Source organism: Lissotriton helveticus, chromosome 5_1, assembly GCF_964261635.1.
Source record: "Lissotriton helveticus chromosome 5_1, aLisHel1.1, whole genome shotgun sequence".
Lineage (NCBI taxonomy): Eukaryota > Metazoa > Chordata > Amphibia > Caudata > Salamandridae > Lissotriton > Lissotriton helveticus.
Genome location: NC_136065.1, coordinates 2,054,757,858 through 2,054,776,723, shown reverse-complemented (window position 1 = coordinate 2,054,776,723; position 18,866 = coordinate 2,054,757,858). Strand labels below are relative to the sequence as shown.

At 48.3% G+C, this 18,866-nt stretch overlaps 1 protein-coding gene across 2 annotated transcripts in view; it reads right to left on the bottom strand.

Moving 5' to 3' along the window:
* Positions 1 to 18,866, bottom strand: part of LOC144756277 (uncharacterized) — a 294,158-nt gene that overhangs the window by 59,280 nt on the left and 216,012 nt on the right. For both annotated transcript variants that reach the window (XM_078645938.1, XM_078645937.1), the window contains 2 exons: positions 10,682 to 10,734; positions 7,990 to 8,117 (listed from right to left, as the gene is read on the bottom strand). In XM_078645938.1, coding sequence (XP_078502064.1) covers positions 7,990 to 8,117; positions 10,682 to 10,734 — 181 coding nt within the window. The remainder of the gene's footprint in view (positions 1 to 7,989; positions 8,118 to 10,681; positions 10,735 to 18,866) is intronic.

The following is an 18,866-nucleotide window of genomic DNA, read 5'->3' as shown; positions in this document are numbered from 1 at the left end:
ATTGTTTGCTGCATGCAACTTACTTACCAAATTCAACAGGACAACTCCAACAACATACGCAATACAGATACAGTATCCATTGTTTTATTCTATGAGTGTGACTGCATGTGCTTAGCTTTAGTTTGTAACCAAAGATTGTCTTTATCTTCAATTATTGTTTGTCCATGCTCTGCTTTTTTTTTCTTCTCTCAACAAAACCTACCCAAAAAGAAACCCCCATTCCCATCCATTTTACAAACCCTAACCCTCTTCCCCCGGGCTGTGTTGTTTTGCTTGATGTCTGACTAAAATGACATCAATAATTCCACACACTTGCTGGGGAGGATAAGGTCATAGCAACAGGCTGGTGAAGGAATACGAGGATATCTTCTAGACTTACTCAGCTTCAGTACTATATCTTCTAGTAGTAGTAGCCAATGTCAAATAAATTCAACGCAAGTACTAGTTATACTTGCAAGCAAATACTTTACCATTTGTTAGGCTACATTATGGCACTGTTCTGTCTGTCACCTGCTATATTCTCGATCGTACCGTAACCGTTGTAATGCTACAGTAAGGACAAACAAGGTTTCGTTTTCTTTTTTTCCATAGGCATGCAACTGCCACTGTGTCACACCACTAGTACCACCGCAATGAGGAAATGTCACCTGCCCAGGATTGACAACGTTAATCCCCATTTCACGTGGAGCCAGCCCTGGGCCTAGCCCTAATTTCTAACACAAATTACAGGTAAGATAAGCGTTTGGTGGGAGGTAGTATAATGGAGTATTATTTCGGAGTAGACAAGAGATTGACGGTTGTACTACTAAAGTCCTACGACTGTTCAGGAAAACAAAGTTACTGTTACACCCCCGCCCCCCACCCACCAGACTGAAAAGCAGTAAAAAACAGGTATGGTCAGATAAAGTTTAAAAATATATTTATGTAGCCCTAACAAAATAATCTCCCTCACCCACCCTAACCCTAACGATTGTCTTTGAAACGTCCCAAAACGATCCCAACTCCCAAATCCCACCCCCCAAAAGTCTATAAAAAAAGGGCAAGGGACACTCCACTACTGGAGGGTGCTGGTGCTGGTGCATTTTGCGGCATGGGCATCATACTCCTTGCGGAGGGTGGCAAGCTCGGAGCGGAGGCCCTTAACCAAGTTCTTATACTTCAGGACCTCCTGCTCCAGGTTGGACATTCGGACTCGTAGGCGGCGTTGGCGTTCCTTGCAGCTCCTGTGGGGGGCAGCTGGTATTTCTGTTGCTTGGCGGTGGCGGTTGTCTTTGTTAGCCCGGCTCGGTCCCGCTGGCTTAGTCACGGAGGAGGATGCAGCGGTCCCAGTCGAGGATGTTGTTGTTGCCCCGCTCGACTGCGTGTCCTCCTCCTCCTCCAGGGCCACCAGCCGCCGATATTCGGCGACAGTGGCCTCCAGCCTCCGTTGCCGGGCCATTCTAGCCTGCTCCCTCCGTGTTGTTGATTTGGAAGGAGCAACTATATGAAGAAAGAAAGACATAGTCTGTAACCAATGCTCCTTAGCATTAATAACACAAAGTGATTGAGCCGAAAGTTGGGTCACAGTACAAGTAGCAAATTGAAAGCACAGTACATAACTATTGAGGACAGTATCTATGTAACCTCCCACTTCTGCATCCTTGCTCTAACATTAGTGGTAGTTTAATGAACAAATTCTACGACCACTATGGACTTCCATTACAGTCGACTATGACAGTACACCAGTCTTATTCTTCTTCTTCTCTCTTGTTTAGGGAAATTGGTACGTTATCTTATGCAAGCCGGCAGAATGACATGGACAGCACAGTGAACTTGCACCCGAGAAAAAAAGTTGCACACCATGATGAGTGAGACAGACTTGCGTTACTGTACCGGTCCAGTACATGCAGGTGGTGAAGCTATTACTTTTCTATTACGGGTGGCACTGAGAATACTCTGTTACAAGGGCTACTGCTTAATTAATTTACCTTTCACCCTACAGTGCAAATGAGTACTAGAAAAGGAAAATGAAGAAGCTAACTAATTTGATTATCTATCACTTCACATGGGACATATTTGATGACATATGGGATGACTTTAGGTGCTTTGCTTAATATTGAGTGAACAGTGATACACCCACACATGAATGACGTACTACAAGTAAACTAAAGTTATTAAGAGAGGTACGGAGTGTCCACCGTAATAACCAGATATATGCTGTGATTGCAGACGCAATACAAAGTACTGCTACTATTCATGGTAGTATTGGACACATTTACAATTTCTTTTCCTTGCCTTCCCTGCACTGGAACGGACGTGCGGGTGCGGTGGTACATGCTCTTCAAGGTAACACTTAGTTCATCTGGCGACCATCTACTCTCTCTAGATACACATGTGCTATCTAAGAGTCAGAGAATACCATGCTCCAGGCATCCATTCAGTCAAAGTATACGCACACATACAGTTTCTGTTTCACCCACCCAGGCTGCTGTCCTTCCACCCATCCTTGCTTCATCATTGACCCAGCCATGCACCATACCATATTCTTTCCTTCCCAGCCACCTCGGGGGCCAAGCAAACACATATCGTTCTTCTTTGCCAGCCATCATACAAGTTTGCGTCCCACTTACTTACACCCTTCTTTCGCTTTTCGTTCATCCCATCCATCACGTTCGTCTAAGAACTTATTGGGATTCTTCTCACCAAAAACTTCACAGCTAAGTCGAAGTACATTTCGAGGAGGCTACTACCTGGTTGATTTGTAATACACCCGTGCAGAAAGCACACTATGCAGTCTTCAATCTCAATAAGTAAGGAATATATAGCTTACCTGTTTCCGCCACCACCGTTTGAACCCCCACAGGACCGTACGCCGGCTCTTGCACCGCCTCCTCCCCAGAGTCCTCCGAGTTCTCGCCCAACACAGCCACCTCCGCGCTGGCCCCGTCACCAGATGTTACACCTACAAAGTACATTTAAGAATGTTAGAATACACCACTCACTACTATATAATATTTGGTCTAGGAGAAATGTTAAAAAAACTGAATACAATGTAATAATTTGTGACTGTCTACTCCAAAGTAAAAATGTCCCTTTTTCCAGGGAAGGCTGTTGTCTTGCTGCACTTTTATGCACAACTGATGAATGCTTGCTTTTGATTTTTAACACGCACCACTTTTTCTCCTAACAGACAGAAGCTTGACTCCTAAGAACACGACCAGGATCAAGTTCAAACCAGGTGAGAGCTCGGCTCGACCACAAGAAATGTGTCCAATTAATCGTCAGCACTAACCACTTTTCCGTTTTCAGTTAAATAGTTTTATGACAAAGTAGATTTTAATAAATGTGTTTACTTTTAATAAAGCTTTTAAACTTAAATAGACTCTGTGGTTTTTGTTCCTCCAGACTAGAGTGGATGAGCTAAAGGTTTTGGAATTTTTGCAAGCATGAGTGCCTCTGACACTTCTTGACTGTGCTGTGACTCCGTACTCTCTTGTCCTGCGTACGATAATCTAGAGATCATTGGGGATCAATAATCGGTGACTTCGGGAGCTGAATGACTCTGCCACACTATCTAGTCAGTAAGGAGACAGTGCATAGAGCTATTGCTGAATAGAATGGGAGTCCAATGGAATTGCCAAATGTCCAATCTTAGTTAGCTACACAGACAGACTAATAAGAATAGTCTAGTAATACCACAGGGAGTCATATTCGAGGCAGGATAAGAATTTATATCCAGTCTACAAGAAGATCAAAGACGATTTAGAAAAAATCGAATGAGGAACGCTAGGAAAAAATAGGTACTCTTTATTAAAATGTAAACTTACTGGGGCCAGCAAAGGAGCCCTCGCCTGCCCGATCCTGGCCTGCATCCTCAGCACCCTCCTCCTGTGTCCTCTTGCCCTTGGGGGGAGCTGATGTACAACATGAAAGAAAGAAAGACCAGAAAACATGGATGAGATTTTTCAACCAAATCAAACATTTCAAAAGAACAATAACAAAATATTTTGGAGAAATAGCAAATAGATAGACAACTATTCCACGGGATCTATCTCATGTGGTATACTACGTTATTCGTATTGCCTGATTTGCGGAACGTTGACTTAGAAAGTTCCTATGTAACTCAATAAACAGACTACTAAAGAGGTTTGCCTAGGCCTGGCACTGCAGGCAGCAGTCCGCAGCACGCGAAGTGACAGACAAAGTCCATCCTGCTTGCAGATCAGTGAATACTCAAACTATCAATCCACCCACCACCGCCACTATTTCTTCTTATAGCCATGTGTCTAAAGGAAGGACTGGACTTCAGTCTGTTGGGGCTGATTTAGAAGTCCCTTGCGGCTCATTTTCCTCCATTGTTGCGTGCCTTTTGTGACGCAGCGGCAGAACAAAAGACTCGCCATGGTGTTGGTGCGGCGTATATATTAAAAAAAAACACATATGGGCATATGGGCGATGCATCACGTTGTAAAGCCCTGCGCCATCAGGGGGCGTTCCGGCGCAAGGGAGGGCATACCTGCGCAGGAACGAATCCTAAAAGTGGCTGAGGGAAATCTACAAGATGTCAATCAGTCACTTTTAGGACAATGATGCATGACTCAAACCCTGCGCGCTTGAAGCCGACGTACGGCTTGATGCAGCATTGGGGAGATAGGGTACCCCAGAGCATTGCTGGAGCTGCGCCATCGTTGGCACGCAACTCCAGCAATGCGCTGCCTTTACGGCACAGATGCGTAAGGCTTCTGTGACGTTTTGGGCCAATGGGTGGTGGTGGCATGGCACACAATTACTGCCGCATCCCTGCTACTTTGCAGGGATGCGCCGGTAATTGAAAATATGACCCTTAGTGTCTAGCATTACGCAGTTCTTATCTTTACACTACACTCATACATAATTTCTCAGGCCAATGAAATGCTTCTGAACACAACATACAAAACAAAGAAGCATAGTAGCAAGCAAGGCTACTGAGAAGGAGAGCAGTGCACCTGAAATGCATAGAAGATTTTGAAATATAATTTACCTCAATGTAATCGGCAGCATTATTGCTCTTGGTAAAGAACAAAGATTTGCAAATAACAGAGCCGGATAAAACAGAGTAGTAAATGAATAGCTACTACTACTCACCAAGCCCGGGGACCTCTACGCCGAGCGCGTCCAGCAAGTCCCGTTCCCGGTCCATGACATCGGTCCAGCGGTGGGTGGCCTGGTTATATGTGCGCCGGACCCCAGAGAGCTTATACATGGCCCGGCACACCTTCTCCCACCGCTTGCGGCGCTCCCGGATGCCATAGCCAGTCGCGATCTTGCCGCCTCCCAGGATCGTCTTGGGGAGGCGGCGCTGGACGTGGAAGATGAGTGCCGCCACTTCCTCCGCACTGAAGATCTCCCGCGGCACCACTTGCTCCCCCCTCAAACGCCCGCACGGGAGCCGGGCACGGGGTGCGGGACCCTTCCCCTTCTCAGGGTGCTTCCCGGCTCCCTTTACCATGGTCTGGGCAGAAATACAGTTAAATGATAAACAAGAAATAGAATAGTGAAGAAGAAAAGAAAAGAGTTTAAAAAAGTAGTTTAAAAGTAACTAAAAGCAGCAGAAAACACAAAAATATAGAGCTAGAAAAATAGAGGGATAGATAATAAGTAAAATTAGATCAAATAAACTTCAAACAAGCAAAGGATGGCAGAGATTGAGAGAGGATAGAGAAAGCATGCCCAGAACCATAGCAATGAATGAGAAACAAGATGGCCGCGCCCGTTCACGACCGCGTGGGTAAGTTCGCGCGAGATTTTCCTCGCGAGCACGCGCGAAATTGTACTAGCGAGCAGCACACTTTGCGAGATTACACATAGCGGCCGGAAACGGAATTACGTCACGCAAACAAGATGGCCGCGCCCGTGTACGACCGATAGGGTAACTTGGCAAACGTATAGCTAGAAGCGCCTCGCGAACACGCGCAAGATCACGCGAACATACACGTCGCAAAAAAAAAATTTTGTATTCGCACGCATTCGCGGCTTCCGAAATCGATCTCGCACGGATTCGCGCCCCAAAAAACGCGCAAAATTGCAGAAAAAACGATTTTAGCTAAACTGAAAGCAATGAGCAGGTGCAAAAGTTCAAACTTAACATTAGTAACATTCAAGGTAGTGCTTCCTGAGGGGCCCCTCCAGAGTTTGCAACTATTCTATGACCCTGCTATGACCCAAACAGCAGGCTCATAGAATAGCTACAAGTAGACCATAAAGGTCCTGTGAAAAAAAAATTCACTGCAACAAAAAGCAAATTACAGATAAGGAAGGAAGCAGGTGCCAGCCAGACTGGAAGTTTCAAAATTACTGACACATTAATGACCCACAAATTAATTGATGGCAGTTGAAGAAGGGCAGGTGTGCTTGCTTTTTTCAACCACCATAATCTACAGTGATAAATAAACCTAATGGGTGGCAGTGAGGATGTACCAGAGGGTGGCATGGGTGTCCCAGAGGGTGGCAGTGGTGAAACAGAGGGTGCTGTGAACCTGTGATGATAAACCAGACGTAGAAACAACATAGTCGCGGCCGTTGCGAGCCGAAAAGTAAGTTCGCAATTGCGAACTTGTCCCAAAATCGGCGCGAACGCGCGCCAACACAAAAAACGGGAAAATCCGCAAATCCGCGAGAGTTCGCGTATCTTCGCGGATTGCGAATCCGTAAATCCGCAATTTCGCGTACGCGAGATCCGCTAGATCCGCCCATGCTTACCTAGGTAGCACAGAATCCAAAAAACCCTAACCATACTCACAGTAGCCCATCTCATAACATAACATGTGTATTTGTAAAGTGCACGTTCACCCAGAGGTCTCTTGGCTCTGAATAACAGATGTTCATTGTTACCCAAATCAATGGTACTCATTTTATCGACCTCAGATGGATGAACGGCTGAGTGGACCCGCCAGGATTTGAACCTGTGACCATGAGGTCGAACACAGGTCCCTGCAATGGACGCATTAGTGCACTGAGCCACCAGACCCGGCTCATAGAGGTTTATGAAATAGATTTTATACCCATCCATTCCCAAGAAAGCCTCTGGCATTTCCAAAGGTTAAAGGCGAGAAAGAAGGTTTTGCATGGCACCCGTTCGGTCAAGAGCCTCATGACTAATTGTACCAGAGTTCTTGTTGCTGGTGGCATTTCCTTTATAATCAGGCTTCAAGTTGCCCATGGTTCCCATGTGATCATTCAAAGTTATGAACTCCTGGGCTTGTACTGACTGGAACTGACCCCTGGAAACCTCAGCTGAACAGATATTGAGAGTGGTATCAATCAACATTCTGAGGGCTTACTTTACAGTGCACAGGCAGACAGTAGGTATACCATAGTGACACCTGGTGGTCAGTTATTGTATGACACTGTGAGGTCGTAGATACTAATTAGGCTCAAATCAGCACATTCACGCTGTAGATGTTTCTAACCACTCCTAGGGGGGCATATCAACAAGGGGGCGTTAAAAGATTATCGACGCTTTCAGCAAGCTATCGCCAAAAGTTGTGTGATTATCGCTGGATTTCCAGAGATAATCACACAGTTAGGCAGCTTGAACTCTGAATTTTATCACTGTGGAGATAAGCGTTGCTGATAGCACGCTATCTCCGCGATAAAATTCAGAGTTGGGTGGCGATAATTATCCTAGCGCTAAGTGCACTTAGCGATAATTATCGCCCCCTCTTGATGATATGCCCCCTAGTTTTTAGAGAAAGAGGCACTAATATACTCATTTACCCACAATCAAAGAAGTGCACTAGAGAGAAACCAGGGCTAGACTTCACATACGCAGACCCACCAACATCTCCATTTGGTGACATCCTCTAAGCCTTAAGCAACATCATAACATAGAAAGTCAACTTCAACCTATCCACTAGACAGCGTCTGCCCCTATGCAATAGTGGCTTGAGTCCCACAGGTGGAAGCGATCAACTCCTGGCACGTTAAATCAGTCAGGTAACTACATTGAATACTTTTTTGGTTGTAACTTACTTGCCGCGACCTTCATGAATTGTCAGATTGTGTCCATCGTAGGAATATTCTATCCATGGGTCATCTTCCTCTTCCATTTTACCGGGTTGTGAGTGGGCTTTTGCAACCATGAGCCATTTGCCAGAAATCTACCAAACAGAAATTAACATGAAATAAGCTATAGTTCCTGTATCTAATCAAGCTGGTACAGACTTAGAGCAGGTGGAGCAGCAGGGATCAAGGGAGGTGCCCAGCAAGTGAGAGTCTGGCTTGAGGAAGTACAACTGGTACGATGGTTCAGACCCTTCCTCTGCTAAAGAAAGAGCCTCCGTTGTGTAGTTATGTTTGAGTTCAATAAAACTGCACAGGGAGAGACTTCCTGATCAGGAAACACCATCACTAGAACAGGACCAGCCCATTGAAATGGCACATGACTACACAACATGGCAATTCTTGAACTGGATGACTCAAGGGCTGGCACAGGAAAATAAAGCATGCCTGCCTTGTTGCTGGCACGTCCAGATCCCCTCTCCCCCTTATAGTCTGACATCCTGCCAACAAGGCCTGGGCAGATGAACATATTTCCATTCGAAAGAAGACATATTTTGGGTGATTTGGGCCCTGCAAGGCGTTGGGTTTGGCTCATTTGGCACCTGCGTGGTCCAGTCTTTTTGGTTTCAATCTGGTCTTCGTGCTGAGTTTCCTTCAGCCTCTTCAGAGGAGTGAACGACATCCAGACTCTGCTTTCACCCCTACTTGTGACTTTACAACCAGCTTCCAGAACTGGACTCATTGTTCAATGTAAGAAAGATCTATCTACACTGCTTCATTAATTGTAAAGGACACTGGACCCGATTCACAGAATGAATTTAAGACTAAATCCTAAACTTACTACTATTTGGTATTCACAGAATGCACTTACTACTTATGGGATTCACAGAGTGAACGTACTACTTTCGGGATTCACAGAATGAATTTACTACTTTCGGTATTCACAGAATAGATTTAAGACTACTAACTTTACGTCCGCACTCGGGACGGAAATTCCGGCCCGGAGGCGGAGCTTGCGGCTTGGGGGCGGAGCTTGTGGCTTGGAGGCGGAGCTTCTGGCTCGGAGGTGGGTATTTAGCCATGGCTGAAATCTCCACCACTGGGCCGCACGTTCCGCCTCCGGGCCGCAAGCTCCGCCCCCAAGCCAGAAGCTCCACCTTCAACGTATTGTTCAACGTGTACCCTTGGCTTCTGCACCCCAGGAACTATAGCAATGCTTCCTTTCACCCCAACCCAGCTAGCACCAACAGCATCCAGGCAGGCTCTATTTATGAAAACAGAAAATCTCATTCTGGCTTCCTCTGTGATTTCCTCTAGGACAAGCAGGTTATATGAGGAAACAATCAATGAGTATGCAAAGATGATGCTTCTGCTACTGAGCTCTGCCTTGTGCCATTTGTACAGAGCGGTGTAGGCAGAAGGGTAAATATAGGCGTGGATGTGCACTGCCAGGATCATCTCTGATCTTCCATTAGGGTCAGACTGACGTGCCTCTTCCATTTGACAGACAAGAAATATTCACAAAGCCAAGTATTGAGGTTAACATGAGGTCAAGCATTCTCAAAGCTAAATCCTTGGTGGTCATCTCACCTAAGGACAGATTGTGTGTTTGTGGTATTTGTGTAGTGCAAATTTATTGGAATGGTGGTGGAGCATTGTACGGGATCATGGGAAAAGATACAGCCAACGAGTGATGGGGGGGCGGGGCTGGGGGATATTTGAATTCTGAGAGGGACAAAAGACCATTCAATGTGTTTCTGTATTTACCCATAGATGAAACACATGATACACATCCAGCAGTGGCCAGATGAAGTAGAATCCACAGTACACTACTTTGACTCCCTCCCCACGACCAACCAAACCAAGGAAACAATGTTGACTCTCCACCAGGGAAACAGGGAGGAATTTGCCTTACTACAGTGGGAAAATATTTCCTCAGCTTTCCAGCCTGGAAGTCCATCAGTGGACCCTTGGATGCTCTTGATGGTTGGCCTATGCACGGGATTCTTGCCTTCATCAATGCTCCCTGTTCGGCTAGCATCCTGGCGGGAAGAGGGGGTGGCATTAGCCAAGGAGGGACTCAGGAGTCCACCCTGTCCCGTCTATGATAATCTTTTCTCTGCCCCTTGTAACGTAATGTTTCTGATCAGAAAGCTGTGGGGACCAGGGGTATCCAGTCTGGCAAACCAAGTAAGAAGCCAGAGGCTTTGGGAGCTGTGTACTGAACCACTGTACTTATACTCACATATAAAGGGAAGCCACAATGGCCTAGCTTGGCTGTGTTTACCCTTTGTGGGTGCATATATGTTATGTGACTCATAAACATTTCCAGGAGCTCTCAGAGGGCCTCCTACCACCAAGATTTAGGTGTTATGTTGCACATTGGAGTAGAACACATACCCATTTATGCATTTACTCAAGTAATGGAGTATGGAACAAAGTACCAGTCCTTGAGCTGTTTAAGTTCAAATGGAATAAGTTAATGTGAGACAACTAGTGGAATAGATAACTTGCAAGTAAATATTGAATGGTAACCCACAGGCCTGCAATGCAGTTTCCCAGTACTTTCTTTGTGCACTTTGACCCATCCAGAGTGCCTTCTATGTGCCCCTCTGCCCATCCAGACCCATCAGTATGAAGATGCTGGGCTGGCGCCACTTACCTTATCAGGAACAAATACATCCAGTATGTGTCGCATGGAGTTGCATTCGGTTCCTGGCGGGAAACAAGGAATGGATCAAATGTTAGTGTGTTTACTGGGCAGACCCATATGAACAGTGCTCATAGGCGAAGACAGCAGGGATTCAACGGTTTCAAAGGGTTAACATGGTAACATGGAAGTCAGGAGGAAAGCTCTGTAAGATGGTTTCTGAATAATGTCTCTCTCTTTTCGTACTCTGCGCTTCTAAGGAGGTGGACATCCATAAGCTAGTAAAAATAGTTTTGCCATTTTTGAGCGAACCATGTAAACAGAGACTTCCAGTAGGAAAACCTATGTCCTCATCACCCGACAATGCTTTTAGTATCGATAAGGGATAGGTTGCATTTATTAGGAAAATAATATGTACTTCTCAGTTAGTTGAATAGCTTCTCAGTATCACTATGAAGCACGAAGCGATATCAACATCGGTTCATTTAGGATTAATCATTACCTCTCAGACAATGAGGGTGCTCACCCAGAAAGATCGTATTATTTTTGGAAAGCATCTCTTTATTAAAATTTTGTGGTGAGAAGACAATAACAAACACAATGATGCCTTAGATGCAGACAGGCCACAATGGGGAACATCCTTTACAACGCAACTTTTACAGCGCACTACCATTACAACGAAACGTTTCCAACGCAAAATCCATTACAACGCATGCATTTACAACGCAGTCATTACAACGCATGACACTACAACGCACACCACTACAACGCATGCCATTACAACTCAGTCATTACAACGCATACCATTACAACGCATAACTTACCATCCAACACTTACCCTACTGTTGCACCCCCTGGAGTTAGAATAGTAATTTTTACCCCTACACTATCCAACACTTACCCTACTGTTGCACCCCCTGGAGTTAGAATAGTAATTTTTACCTCTACACTATCCAACACTTACCTTATATGCAATGTAATGTAATGCGTAGTAATGGTATGCGTTGTAAAGGTAGTTTCAAAGAATTCGTTGTAATGGCATGCGTTGTAATGGTGTGCGTTGTAATGGATTTTGCGGTGTAAAAAATGTGTTGTAAAGGTAGGCGTTGTAAAAGTATGCGTTGTAACGTCATACATCCGGCCACAATGATGTAGGACAACTGAAAGAGACTATTAGTTATAGATTCCTTACCTTAGAATTACCCACAGGTGTCAGACTGGATCCGGAGAAGTTTTCTTTAGCAGTACCCCTGCGTGTTGGTAGGTGGCATCGATCGACTCTGCTTTCGTCGTTGGTGTCGTAATCGCCGGAATGACGTTGCAGTATCTACTTAGACACTGCCCCTGCTTGCTGACGTCAGGTCTTTCTTTTTCCGCACCAGCCAGCTCAGATCCAGAGAGAGCGGTTCCCTTAGTCACTTTTTGGCTAAAGTTGTTCGACTCCTGGTGCAAGTAGGGATGTACATTCAACGTACCGGCTTCAAACCCTGTGACTCCTGATGTCAGTCAATGACTCACACCTCGTGTGCCTCTGGTGTCTAGAGCGAGACCACTTCTCAAAGTCGTGCTCCGACTGTCGGCCCATGAACCCCAAGTCTTTGCGGGAGCGGTCCCGAAAGCTTCTTGAGGCCTGGCAGTCGGCTCTGTGCCACTCGAGGTCCCCGTTGAGAGGGAGGTCGTGGGACTAGGCGCAGACACACCACCACCATTCATCGTCGAAGTCTTCGTCTTCGGGTAAGTCGAAGCACAAGAAGATGGTGAAGAAGTATAGTCGCTCTTGGCCTTCTCCCTGTCTGTTGGCAGACGTGACGCTGGGAGCAGAAGGTCGTCGTCTTTCAATTCCGTCCATGGAGCCAGTTGGGACAGCTCCGAGCATCCCCCCCTTCCCGGGAGATGGAGCGTCCCCTGCCCAGCTTTGTGAATTTCACAAAGCTCTCCACTCCATCTTTGGGCAGCCTGACTATGTCGGCGTGCCTTAGGGCCCCGCGGACTTGGCTGGGGGCTCTAAGCCTTTCGATGCCAGAGACTTTGGCCCCGGCGCCGCAGAGCCCCCAGGGACACTGGCCTGGATCCGGATCGGTGTCCGTCAACATTACCTCCCGTCCCCTGGCACCGATTCCTTTGATGACACCTCAGCCGCCTCTGACGCCGGTTGAGTCCTCGACTGAAGTTGGCCCTAGCCTCCCCCTCGATATGGACACGGAGCCGGATCAGCATTGACTGACGCCGGTACCAGTGCCCGGGGGTACTTTTGTACCGTTGTTTATCCCTGGCATTCGTTTTCACCCTGAGTGGCAGCCCGGTGAGGATGAGGAGGACTGGGAGTGGTCCGTTGATCCTTTGACAGACCAGCTAGAGGAGCCGGACTGGAGAGAGGAGTTGGGTGGAGCCAGTGGTCTTGATACATCCCCAGACCCTGGTATGCTTTCCCTCCCTACCGTGGCCACGAAGGAGGGAGCCTCCTATGCTGTGCTGTTGCGTAGGGTGGCTGAAGCCTTGGGCCTTGAGCTTCCTACGGTGGCACTCAGGACTAACCTCTTGACTGAGGTGCTTCAGCCGGCAGCAGCCTCTTTGGAGCCCCTGCTGTCTTTCAATGAGGCCCTCACGGACATCCCACTGGGCACTTGGTCCAAGCCCAGCACAGGGGCTCCTGTGGACAGGATGATTGCCTAACGCCACTGCCCGGCACCGGGTGACCCACTTTTCCTCTCCCAAAGCTTGGTGGTCCAAGCCTCAAACTCAAAAGGTGCATTCCCTACTGCTCCCCCAGATAGGGAATCCAGGAAGCTGGACCATCTTCGGAAGAAGATGTTTTCTTCCGCCAGCTTAGGACTGCGGTTGGTGTCTCTTGGGCTGTTATTCCACACTCCGTGTGTGATACGGTTGTGCAAGTGCTGCCACGGTGCCCGGAGGCAGCCAGGACCATATTCTTCCGTGCGCTTGTCACCGGTAGTGACGCAGCAAAGTTCGCCATCCGCTGTGGGCTGGACATGGCCGACTCGCTGGGCAGGACGATTTCTACGTCAGTAGCCCTGAGACGCTACGCCTGGCTGAGGTCCACGGGCTTCTCCGGGGATGTCCAATTGACCCTTTTGGGTATGCCCTTTGATGGCCTGTCGCCTGTTTGGTGACAACGCAGGCAATGCGCTGGATCGCTTCAAAGACTCTAGGGCTGCGGCCAGATCCTTGGGCCTCGCTACCACCTCACACCCTGTGCAGTCTGCCTTTCGCCCCATTCGTGGGTACGGAAGGAGTGCCCCACCACGTTCCACCCAGAGCCACAGGCTGGCACAAGCTTTTCAGCCTGGGGATGTGGGACCCAATGCCTTGGGTCTGGGGGCCAGTGGGCGGGCCAGTCCACCAGTGCCCCTCTGCAGCAGCCTCCAAACATTCCTAGTCTGACCTTTCAGGGCCACTGGTTGCCAGTGGGTGGCAGGATCCGCCATCACCTCCCCCCGACACAACATCACGTTGGACAGATGGGTTTTGCACATAGTCTGAAGGGGCTACTCCCTCCCCTTCGAAACTACCCCTCCCTACATGCTACCAACACTCCATTGCATGTTGGAGGATCACTTGGACCTTCTTTATGGTGTCCAAGAAGGACAAAGGCCTGTGTACTATCTTAGACCTCAGGGACTTCAACTGCTTCCTCCAGAAGAAGAAGTTCAAAATGTTGACATTGGCTCAGATCCTATCTGCCCTCAACCCTGGAGACTGGATGGTAGCATTGGACTTGTAGGACACATATTTTCACATACCTGTCTTGTCTGCCCACCAGCGTTACCTACGGTTCAAGGTAGGCCAAAAGCATTTTCAGTTTACAGTGCTCCCCTTTGGCCTTACCTGTGCCCCCCGGGTGTTCATGAAAGAGATGGCAGTGGTAGCAGCTCATCTGCGCCGATCAGGGGTTCCAGTCTTCCCCTATCTCGACGACTGATTGTTGAAGGTGAGCCCGCCTCAGGCTGTCATCGCCCACCTCCAGACTATGGCGGACCTCCTGCATTCACTGGGGTTCACAGTCAAAGTGCCGAAGTTGAACCTGAACCCTTCTCAGAAGCTCCTTTTCATCAAAGCGGTTCTGGACACAGCGCAGTTTCGGGCCTATCCTCCAGAGCAGCGAGTCCGGGATATTCGGGCTATGATACCGATGTTCCAGCCCCTATCCCGAATTTTGGTGAGAATGACCCTGAGGCTGCTGGGCCTCATGGCCTCATGGCCTCCTGCATCCTGCTGGTGGATCATGCGGGCACTGCAGTGGGACCTGAAGTTCCAGTTGGCGCAGCATCAGGGGGATTTTTCTGATGTCGTCCAGGTCTCGACAGGGACTGCAGTGGTGGCTCACAAACCAGGATTGGGTCAGCTGCAGATCCCTCTCCCTTCCCCAACCAGAGTTCACAGTGGTAACAGATGCATCACTCATGGGATGGGGTGGCCACATGGGAGAGGCGGAGATAAGAGGCCTCTGGTCTCCGGCGGAGTCAGGCCTCCACATCAACCTTCTGGAGCTCCGGGTGATTCTTCTAGCACCGAAGGCATTCCTTCCTTCTGTCAAAGGAAGAGTAGTGCAGGTGTTCACAGACAACACTTCCACCATGTGTTATTGCAACAAATTGCAACATATTGGTCGAGGACCCTCTGTCAGCAGGCCCTTTGTCTCTGAAAGTGGCTGGAACAACAGGGCATGTCCCTGGTGGTTTAACACCTGGCATGTTCACGGAACGCCAGGGCAGACGAACTCAGCCACCGGTGCTTGATTGATCACGAATGGCATCTTCCCACTGAGGTGGTGTGATGTCTCTTTCAGCAGTGGGGAGAGCCTTGGTTAGATCTATTCGCCACCAAAGAGAAAGCGCAATGTCAGCAGTTCTGCATGTTGGAATTTCCAAGGCGGCACTTGCTAGGCGGCGCTTTTCGTCGCGAGTGGAGTTGCGGTCTCCTATACACCTTTCCGCCTATACCACTTCTGCCCAGAGTGCTGAAGAAGATCAAGTGCGACCGAGCCCAAGTCATTCTTGTGGCTCCGGATTGGGCACGAAGAGTCTGGTATCTTGAACCTTTGAACATGGCCATCGATTCTCTGATCAGACTGCCCCTTCGAGAGGATGTTCTGTTGCAACAGCAGGCGACGGTCCACCACCCGAAACTGTCTAGCCTCCACCTCCTTGCATGGAGATTGAGCGGGGACAGTTGACAGCCTCCAACCTTCCTCCTGAAGTATGTAATGTTATCTTGGCAGCCAGGCGTCCCTCTACTAAAACAGTATACGCATGTAGATGGCACTAATTTGTAGCATTGTGCGCAGCAAAGGCAGTGGATCCCCTTTCTGCCCCCTTTTCTAAGGTTCTTCTCTTCCTGCTTTCTTTGGCCCAGCAGGGCTCTGCTCTGGGCACCCTTCCAGGCTATCTTTTGGCCATTTCGGCCTTTCTTCGCTTTCCTGATTAGCCTTCTCTTTTCAAGTACCCTATTGGTGGAGAAGCGTGGCTCAGTGGTTAGAGGCGGCAGACCCAGAAGCTGAGATCGACCGTGGACCAGGGTTTGATTCCCCGCATCGGCGGGTCTCGGGCCCAAAAATTCCACGGACTCAACAATTCTCGCTCTGGTGCCTACTCAACTCACGGGGTCACACTCTGCAACTTTGGGCAATAGCTTGCTTAATCTCCACTATGGCCCCTCGCTGCGGGATGCCTGGCTTTCACCTTGTGGACACCCTGCCGGGTTTCTCACAGGGGAATACCAGGACGGGTTCCCTAAGCAAGCGCCGGGACGCTTACGGGCAGCTGTGCGCTTTACAAGTCCAACACATTTACATTGTACATCATTTCCTTTAGGGCATTACTCACCTGTTTCCTCCCATTCCTTTTGTAATGCCCCAGTGGGACTTGAACCCTGTTCTGACTTACCTTAGGCACGCTCCTTTTGAGCAGCTACATAATTGTCCACTCAGACTCTTGACCTTAAAGACTGCTTTTCTGGTTGCCATCACCTCGGCTCGCAGGGTGAGTGAGCTTCAGGATCTTTATTCTAAACCTCCTTTCCTTGCTCTTCATCCGGACAAGGCTGTCCTTCGAACCTTCTTTTCTTCCAAAATTGGTTACCTCTTTTCATAGACCATTCACTTTGCCACCCTTCTTCCCACCTCCTCATCCTTCTAAAGAGGAGGAGAGGTTTCACCATCTGGTTCCGGAACGTTTGCTCTCATTTTAGCTGAATCGCACAAAACAATTCCGGGTGCATGATCAGCTGTTTGTTGACTATGTGGGTGCCAAGAAAGGTTGGGCCGGGCAAAAACGGACCGTCTCTCCATGGGTTGTTATTTGCATTAAAATGTGTTATTCCTTGGTGAAAAAGGAACCTCCAGTAGGGTTGCGCGCCCATTCCACTAGGGCGATGGCAGCCACTACTGCTTTGGGATGTGGAGTCCTCCTCAATGACATCTGCTAGGCAGCCATGTGGGCATCATTGCATAGGTTCACTAAACATTACTGTCTGAATAGCCAAGTCCAGGGAGATGGCTTCTTTGGCTGCAAAGTTCTCCGGGACTTTCTGGTGTGAACTTGGCTCACAGACCCACCTCCGGGGCTGGTATTGCTTGGGTATCTATTCTAAGGTAAGGAATCTATAACTAATAGTCTCTTTCAGATGAACAGCTGACTTACCTTCAGTAACAATATATCTGTAAGAGGTATATATTAGTGTAGATTCATTACCACCCCACCCATGCTCCCCGATCTGCGGACTTTCAGGGCCCTAGTTTTGTGCACCATTTGTCAGTGTCTTGCATGGCTCTGCGTTTCTGGCTTGGAATGTCGTGTAAAGAACTGACTTCAGCGTGTAGGTGCAGCATTTAAGTCGATACCGAGATGTCATTCCGGCGTTCACAATGCCAACGACGAACTCGCAGGGTTACTGCTGAAGAAATGTTCTCCGGATCCAGTCTGATGCCTGGGGGTAATTCTAAGGTAAGGAATATATAACTAACTAGCAGCCCGTCCTGTCGGTGTCCTGGAGCAATTATGGCTCAGGGTCCCCGCCCGCCCTGACGTTGTGTAACCTGCCCACCTCACTGGTCACGTCACTTTTTCCTGCTGTAATGCCCCGTTTGGTACCTGCCCACATCACTTGCCACGTCACTTTTTCGTCCTGTAAAGCCCCGTTTGCTAACCGCTCCACTTTGTATGCTTTTGTCCCCTGCACACGTTTCTTTTTCCTCCTGTTAACCTGCCCATGTTACTTTTTCCTGCACACGTTTGTTTTTCCTCCTTTACCTGTGGCTCGCTCACCGCTCCTCCCCGCCGCCGCTCCTCCCTCACGTTGCTGACTGGTAACTTGGCGCCCTACTTCATCCGCCGCTGACCGCTCCTCCCCGCCGCCGCTCGTCACTGTCTGCCCGCCGATCCTCTCCGCCTGTCCGCCGGTCATGTCCGCTGCTCCCCTGATCTCCGCCGCTCCTCGTCATTGCTCCTCCCCGCGCTGATCTCCGCCGCTCCTGTACGCCGCTCCTCGCGTGTACGCTGCTCCTGGTGTCAGCACGCACGTCGCGGCCGGCGCTACTTCAGAAGGGACTACTTTTTTTAACTTATATTTTTTAATAACGTATTTATTTTTAATTTATATAGCCTATGTCCATCTGCACACCCTGAGGATTACAACGATGTATCGGGTGTGTGGATTGGCGCTGTGGTTCCCGAGTTTACCTGGCTCAAAGGTTTGTGTTCTCTCTTTATAATAGTAGTATAGATAAGTGTCTCTTACAGATATATTATTACCGAAGGTAAGTAACGTGTTCTTTAGGTAGACAGGCATCACCGCATCTAGAGAAAGCAACTGTACATTTCAGAGCTTGTAGAAGGCGGATGGTGTGCATATATATAGCGATAAAGTACCAGTGCCACATAGTTGAAACACCCCTCCCAACAATTGAATAGGAAGGGAAAAGAAGGGAAACCAACAGAAATCATGCACAGTATAATAAGCATAAAGTTCTAGGTCAAGAGTAATCCTGCTGTAGAGTCTCCCATCTCTGGAGGGTCCACGTGTGGGATACAGGGGGGTGCGGAAAGCAAGGTGACCAGAAGTACATTAAGGGCTGAGGTTCAGTCAAAAGGCCGGAGGGCCTTTAGTCTAGGTGGTTTGAGGCAAGTGTATTTTACGCGGGAGAAGAATTTATTTATTTATTTATTTATTTGTTTATTTT